Here is an 8,880-nt window from a genome sequence, read left to right on the forward strand (position 1 = left end):
CAGAACCAGACTCTTTATTTACAGCTCGAAACAGATAAAGGAGTAAGAACAGGATAATTATGGCTTCATACAGTGATCGATCTATACAGTTGGATCTGAGAATCCAACACACAACTCAACATCAACAATATGGCGGTTAACACTGATACGTATCCAAACATATGTGTTTATGACAAGAGCAGATCTTTGGATGAGGGTAATACTTGATGATAGAGGGGATAGACATGCATTAAGTAAATCCTTCCGCAGTCGGGGGGTTGAGGATCTTGTGTACGGATTTCATGCAAGACATAAAAAGACATTTAAAAACTGACAAGCTTATTAACGGTCTTTAATAAAGACATGGAACTTTTCAATCTGAAAAAACATTATAAAAAAAAAAAAAACGACAAATAACCTAAAGTAAGAGGAAAAACAAGATACTTGCATGGCAAGAAAATTCTCCATTTCTTTAAGGCCCGAGAGGGTGGTGACTGCGGAAAGATCTAAGGCCTCGATGATGTAAAAGACGTGAGATGGAGAAAACTGCGCACAAGTACTACGAACAGTCACAACTGGTGTAAAATACATCACATGATAATTGTCATGCTGTCGTCTATCTCGGGCCATCGAATGCTACCAAGATGGCTTCTACCATGGAAGAACACTGGATATATATATATATATATATATATATATATATATATCATATACAGGCTGAGGAGGAGGATCATTTCTCATGGATGATCTGATGTTTGGTGAGATGAACCTTACAGACAAAATACCTCCCACACTCTGCACAGATATAAGACGCCTTCCCGGAGTGAATGGTCTCGTGGGAGATCAGATTACTTTTTCGAGCAAAACACTTTCCGCATACGGGACAGGCGAATGGCTTTTCCCCGGTGTGCAGGGTGAGGTGGTTCTGAAGGCTGGATCTCTTGGAGAAGACTTTCCCACATTTGGAACAAGTCAGTTTCTCTTGTCGGTGATTTCGCCGGTGATTTATAAGCCCTGATTTCCGAGTGAAACATTCCGAACAGTCGCGACACTTAAAAGTCTGCGGGACGGCGGCCTCACCCTCCATACCATGAGGAGGTGGACGGTGTTGAGCCTGATCTGCTGGTGTCAGAGAGTCTGCGTCTTTAGGATTCTCATCTTCCTCTGAACTTGAACCGTCTTCGATACGGCTGAACGTATATTTTGCCTGCGCATGTTTTATAAGCGCGTATATATCCGTGTCTAAGTTGCCTTTGTCAAACAATGAATCGTTATCCTGCGCGGTTTCAGTTTCATGCTCTGGATGAGCCGATGACGGAGGCGATTCTGTATAAGTGTCAGAATTTACGGCTTTTCCTTCCCTACACAACAAGGGTTCTTCCATAACGCAATTGGATGGATGAGGATCCATGGGGTTTCCTCCATCACACAAGAATGGCTCCTCCATACTAGCAAGAGAATAATGGTCTACGTGATCCGTGGGGGTATAAATGTCGGGGTCTGCAGCATTTCCTCCCTCACATTTCACCGGTTCCTCCTTAATAAGAGACGGATATTGTTGTGTGGGATCGGTGGGTGTATAACGGTTGGGGTCGATGAGGTTTCCACCTTCACGCAAGGCTGGTTCCTCCTTAATATGAGAAGTATGTTGTGTATGAGCCGAGGCTGCCGGGATCTCGGGGGCGGTGAGGTTTCCTTCACCACACAAGACTAATTCCTCCTTGACATGAGTCGATGGATAGTGTTGGGTGTCATCTGCATATACAACAGTATTGGGGTCTGGGACGTTTCTTCCATCATTCGAGACAGCTTCAACCTTAATATTATTAAACTGGAACTGTCGTCTATGACCCGCACCCATGGGAACGTCCTCTTTTTCTTCACATGAAGTCTCCTTCACAGTACGGGTGGACCCTGGGTCACTCAGGCCATTTACCATATCATCTAAAAATAATAGTTATAACTTTATTTCACTAATACAAAGTACACACATATTCAAAAGAAAAAAAAGGGTCTCACCAAGAGATGCGAGGGCCCCGTGGCCCTTGATCCTGACACCTTTCTGACGATCTTCTACATATTCACATTTCTGCAAAAACAAAAAGAGAAAATAGCTGGGAAATCCTGGAAAAACTCAAGAGATGTGGAAAAATGTAATGTGTGATCACGAAAGAATCCCCCCAAATGCTGAGGAACCTTCCTGGCTATCCTGACAAAGATAGCGCCTGCCGTGTGTGGAGTGGGCTCATCATCTGCACACATGTAGTTTGCTCTTCAGTGGTTTAAAGGGGTACTCCACCCCTAGACATCTCACCCCTATCCAAAGGATAGGGGATAAGCTGTCTGATCACGGGGGTCCTGCCGCTGGGGACCCCCATGATCTCAGCTGTGGCAGTTGACTAGCAATGCGTGGCGGAGGCTCGTGACGTCACAGTCACGCCCAGCTTGTGACGTCACAACCACGCCCCCTCAATGCAAGTCTATGGGAGGGGGCGTGACAGTAGTCACACCCCCTCCCATAGACTTGCATTGAGTGGGCGTGGCCATGACATCAAGAGCGGGGCGCTGCCGTGACGTCACAAGCCTCCGGCGCTGCACCCGACGCTTTAAATGAAAGCCAGGTGCAGAAGAGAGATCATGCTATACTTTGGATAGGGGGATAAGATGTCTAGGGGCGAAGTACCCCTTTAAGGTCTTTTGGTCGGATGTTTTTATGGTTACTGAAGGACAATTATAACATTTCAAAAGTATTTACCCTTTTATTGACAAAATACATCAAGTTTACGTCAAGACACAATATCTCCAATGCTGACCCAGTCATGCTGGATATCATGGGCCTCCTGACCTCTGACCTCCAATTCTTACCTCCTCACCGGGGTTTTGGTTGCCCACCTGCTTTTTAAGGATTGACACCAGGGCTGAATGTCCTGGGGAGGGTTCTGGCCATGGTCTTAACATGTCAATGTCTTGTTCACGGAGCGGCTAAGTGATCACTTCTGCCTTGTCATGGTCTCCACCAGGCTGGATAAAGCCACGGACCCCCCCGACCCCCCCCCCCCCCCCCGCAATCTAAACCTTATGCCCTAGCCTTCGGATAGGGAATACGTTTTTTTTACACGATACTTGTCCTTTAAGTCTTTACATAAACTAGATGTATTTGTGAATCAAGATGAAAATCTTCTGAAATGTTAAAATTGTCCTTCAGTAACCATGGAAACATCTGACCAAAAGATCTCAAATCACTGAAAAGCAAAACGGTGTAAGAATCCAAACTTGTGTAAGTCTCCAAACTTTTCGGCCATGATTGTACATGGAATGTTCGAGTTTGATAAGAAAACGTTAAAGGTTGAATACGTTGCTCTTGGATTGCCGGCTCCTATGCCGTTTAGTTGGCGTTCAGTATATCGAGACCCTCTGTAGAGTGCAGGACGCCGCTGTCCAGGGGTCAGACCTCACCTCTCTGGTCAGCAGCTCCATGATCTTGCTGGTCAGATGTAGGATCCTCTTCTCGTTGTTCTTCACGTGTATCAGAGATGGAGGCTCCATGATGGAGCTCAGGGTCCGGCCCCATCCTCCTCCATGACTAGATGACTTCTTCACCACAATATAATCCTTAGATTTAAGAGAGACCACAGATCATTATTCAGGGTTTCTGACCTCCTCCGATCCTCCATGTTCTCATTTATACGTCTATAATTCCTTCTCATTGTGAACGTGTCCTCACCTCTCCGGTCAGCAGGCAGATGATCTCCAGCGTGAGCTTCAGGATCACATGGGTGACATCTGTCCGCTTCGTGCTCATACCATATCCTTCCTTGGTTTCCTTGATATTGTGTTGTAGATGTTTGGTGGCTTTAATTGTCCTCTCCAGGTTAGTCTGCAAATGAATAGTGAGAGGGGTCAAGGTGAAGAAGTACTGAATAGTCAGCAAGGAGGAGCAATGTGTTTCTATAAGGAGTAAAGAAGAATTAGCCACTAGAGGGAGTCAGCCAGAGAAGGGGGCCTCTATGACCAAAGACTAGAGCCGTGTAGTAGGCGCCTTCTAGGACCATATACTAGAGGTCCATTTAGTCGGTTCCTTCTATGACCATATACTAGTTGTCCCTGTAGTCATCACTTTCTATGACCACATCCTTGTTGTCCCTGTAATCATCACCTTCTATGACCACATCCTAGTTGTCCCTGTAGTCATCACCTTCAATGACCACATCCTAGTTGTCCCCGTAGTCATCACCTTCTATGACCACATTCTAATTGTCCCCGTAGTCATCTCCTTCTATTACCACATCCTAGTTGTCCCTGCAGTCATCTTCTATGACCACATCCTTGGTGTCCCTGTAGTCATCTCCTTCTATGACCACATCCTAGTTGTCCCCGTAGTCATCACCTTCTATGACCACATCCTAGTTGTCCCCGTAGTCGTCACCTTCTATGACCACATCCTAGTTGTCCCCGTAGTCATCACCTTCTATGACCACATTCTAATTGTCCCCGTAGTCATCTCCTTCTATGACCACATCCTTGGTGTCCCTGTAGTCATCTCCTTCTATGACCACATCCTAGTTGTCCCCGTAGTCGTCACCTTCTATGACCACATCCTAGTTGTCCCCGTAGTCATCACCTTCTATGACCACATCCTAGGTGTCCGTGTAATCATCACCTTCTATGACCACATCCTAGTTGTCCCTGTTATCATCACCTTCTATGACCACATCCTAGTTGTCCCTGTAATCATCACCTTCTATGATCACATCCTAGTTGTCCCTGCAGTCATCTTCTATGACCACATCCTAGGTGTCCGTGTAATCATCACCTTCTATGACCACATCCAAGTTGTCCCTGTAGTCATCACCTTCTATGACCACATCCTAGTTGTCCCCGTAGTCATCACCTTCTATGACCACATCCTAGGTGTCCGTGTAATCATCACCTTCTATGACCACATCCTAGGTGTCCGTGTAATCATCACCTTCTATGACCACATCCTAGTTGTCCCTGTTATCATCACCTTCTATGACCACATCCTAGTTGTCCCTGTAGTCATCACCTTCTATGACCACATCCTAGTTGTCCCTGTTATCATCACCTTCTATGACCACATCCTAGGTGTCCGTGTAATCATCACCTTCTATGACCACATCCTAGTTGTCCCTGTAATCATCACCTTCTATGACCACATCCTAGTTGTCCCTGCAGTCATCTTCTATGATCACATCCTAGGTGTCCGTGTAATCATCACCTTCTATGACCACATCCAAGTTGTCCCTGTAGTCATCTCCTTCCTAGGACAATATACTAGAGGGACCTACCCGGCCACATCTTTGATGATTCAGGACAGAAGGGTTTATAAGAAATAGATCAGAAACACTGTGACGATGAGGCTGCTGCGATGTGGTTGTCCCGCGGTTCGGTGCTCCCGGTACTGATGTGTCCATGTTCTTCAGGGCTGGTTTCACTTTCTGCCACGGACACTTTTGTGGTGGGACATCTCGGAAAATGGTGGGGACAGCGTCCTTCCTCAAAGTCTTCCTCAGTCCGCTGGGCTGGTAGGACTGTTCGGTGAAGTGTTCAGAGCAGACCCTGAAGCGGTTGTTGGTTTTGCCCTCAAATATCCTCTGTGCCAGCTCCTCCATGTCCCGGATGACATGGCCGCTCTGCTCGATGTACCGCAGCCATATCTTGATCTTATCCAGGTTGTTGGGGAAGGAATGAAGAATGATGTTCAGCCGCTTCCCCCCATAGTTGTGGCAGCGCTCAACAAAGCATCTTGGCATCTTCCTTACGTCTGCAGACTGAGAACATAAAGGACAGAAGGGTCACTCCGGACGCCTAACCCCCTCTACATGTGACCCCATGATATAAAAATCACCCCCTCTACATGTGACCCCATCATATAATAATCACCCCCTCTACATGTGACCCCATGATATAAAAATCCCCCCCCTCTACATGTGACCCCATCATATAATAATCACCCCCTCTACATGTGACCCCATCATATAAAAATCCCCCCCCTCTACATGTGACCCCATCATATAATAATCACCCCCTCTACATGTGACCCCATCATATAAAAATCCCCCCCCTCTACATGTGACCCCATCATATAAAAATCCCCCCCCTCTACATGTGACCCCATCATATAATAATCACCCCCTCTACATGTGACCCCCAATCATATAAAAATCACCCCCTCTACATGTGACCCCCAATCATATAAAAATCACCCCCTCTACATGTGACCCCATCATATAATAATCACCCCCTCTACATGTGACCCCATCATATAAAAATCACCCCCTCTACATGTGACCCCATCATATAAAAATCACCCCCTCTACATGTGACCCCATCATATAAAAATCACCCCCTCTACATGTGACCCCCAATCATATAAAAATCACCCCCTCTACAAGTGACCCCATCATATAAAAATCCCCCCCTCTACATGTGACCCCATCATATAATAATCACCCCCTCTACATGTGACCCCATCATATAAAAATCCCCCCCTCTACATGTGACCCCCAATCATATAAAAATCACCCCCTCTACAAGTGACCCCATCATATAAAAATCACCCCCTCTACATGTGACCCCATCATATAAAAATCCCCCCCCTCTACATGTGACCCCATCATATAAAAATCACCCCCTCTACATGTGACCCACAATCATATAAAAATCACCCCCTCTACATGTGACCCCATCATATAAAAATCACCCCCTCTACATGTGACCCCATCATATAAAAATCACCCCCTCTACATGTGACCCCATCATATAAAAATCGCCCCCTCTACATGTGACCCCCAATCATATAAAAATCACCCCCTCTACATGTGACCCCATCATATAAAAATCCCCCCCCTCTACATGTGACCCCATCATATAAAAATCACCCCCTCTACATGTGACCCCATCATATAAAAATCCCCCCTCTACATGTGACCCCATCATATAAAAATCACCCCCTCTACATGTGACCCCATCATATAATAATCACCCCCTCTACATGTGACCCACAATCATATAATAATCCCCCCTCTACATGTGACCCCATCATATAATAATCACCCCCTCTACATGTGACCCCATCATATAATAATCACCCCCTCTACATGTGACCCCATTATATAAAAATCCCCCCCTCTACATGTGACCCCATCATATAAAAATCCCCCCCTCTACATGTGACCCCATCATATAAAAATCCCCCCCTCTACATGTGACCCCCATCATATAATAATCCCCCCTCTACATGTGACCCCATCATATAAAAATCCCCCCCTCTACATGTGACCCACAATCATATAAAAATCACCCCCTCTACATGTGACCCCATCATATGAGAATCACCCCCATATCATATCACCCCCATCACATGGTCGTCACCCCCCTCCATATCGCCCCCATCACATGGTCATCACCCCCTCCATATCGCCCCCATCACATGGTCATCACCCCCCTCCATATCACCCCCATCACATGGTCATCACCCCCCTCCATATCACCCCCATCACATGGTCATCACCCCCCATCACATGGTCATCACCCCCCTCCATATCACCCCCCTCCATATCACCCCATCACATGGTCATCACCGCCTCCATATCACCCCCCATCACATGGTCATCACCCCCATCACATGGTCATCACCCCCTCCATATCACCCCCATCACATGGTCATCATCCCCTCCATATCACCCCCATCACATGGTCATCACCCCCTCCATATCACCCCCATCACATGGTCATCATCCCCTCCATATCACCCCCATCACATGGTCATCACCCCCTCCATATCACCCCCATCACATGGTCATCACCCCCTCCATATCACCCCCATCACATGGTCATCACCCCCTCCATATCACCCCCATCACATGGTCATCACCCCCTCCATATCACCCCCATCACATGGTCATCATCCCCTCCATATCACCCCCATCACATGGTCATCATCCCCTCCATATCACCCCCATCACATGGTCATCACCCCCTCCATATCACCCCCATCACATGGTCATCACCCCCTCCATATCACCCCCATCACATGGTCATCACCCCCTCCATATCACCCCCCATCACATGGTCATCACCCCCCTCCATATGACCCCCATCACATGGTCATCACCCCGCTCCATATCACCCCCATCACATGGTCATCACCCCCTCCATATCACCCCCCATCACATGGTCATCACCCCCCTCCATATGACCCCCATCACATGGTCATCACCCCGCTCCATATCACCCCCATCACACGGACATCACCCCGCTCCATATCACCCCCATCACACGGTCATCACCCCCTCCATATCACCCCCATCACACGGTCATCACCCCGCTCCATATCACCCCCTCCATATCACCCCCCATCACATGGTCATCACCCCCTCCATATCACCCCCTCCATATCACCCCCATCACATGGTCATCACCCCCTCCATATCACCCCCCATCACATGGTCATCACCCCCTCCATATCACCCCATCACATGGTCATCACCCCCTCCATATCACCCCCCATCACATGGTCATCACCCCCATCACATGGTCATCACCCCCCATCACATGGTCATCACCCCCCATCACATGGTCATCACCCCCTCCATATCACCCCCCATCACATGGTCATCACCCCCCATCACATGCTCATCACCCCCTCCCCCTGGTCTATAAGGAGCAGTGAGGGTCTCTGGCCCCGCCCCCCGCGGGTGTACGCTCAGGTCCTGCACGCTCACCCGTTACTATGGAGCCCAGCAGTCGTTTTCCGTCCAGTCCTGTTTGTATTCTGGAAAGGACCTTGATGACGTCAGGCCACATGATCGAACTATCATCGCACCACGTGACCGGCTACTGAGGAGGAAAGCAGGTCCTCCGGCTGTCTGTGGGAGA

At 47.8% G+C, this 8,880-nt stretch overlaps 1 protein-coding gene across 1 annotated transcript; it reads right to left on the reverse strand.

Annotated features, from left to right (window-relative positions):
* LOC130335580 (oocyte zinc finger protein XlCOF8.4-like) lies at positions 1-8,880 on the reverse strand. Its single transcript, XM_056553898.1, has 6 exons — positions 8,727-8,880; positions 5,289-5,771; positions 3,704-3,856; positions 3,436-3,591; positions 1,999-2,068; positions 1-1,923 (listed from the first exon to the last, which is right to left on the reverse strand). Exons 2-6 carry the CDS (start codon positions 5,751-5,753, stop codon positions 710-712), a joined length of 2,058 nt encoding a protein of 685 aa, XP_056409873.1. The 5' UTR covers positions 5,754-5,771; positions 8,727-8,880; the 3' UTR covers positions 1-709.

Source organism: Hyla sarda, unplaced genomic scaffold (genome assembly GCF_029499605.1).
Source record: "Hyla sarda isolate aHylSar1 unplaced genomic scaffold, aHylSar1.hap1 scaffold_452, whole genome shotgun sequence".
Classification (NCBI taxonomy): domain Eukaryota; kingdom Metazoa; phylum Chordata; class Amphibia; order Anura; family Hylidae; genus Hyla; species Hyla sarda.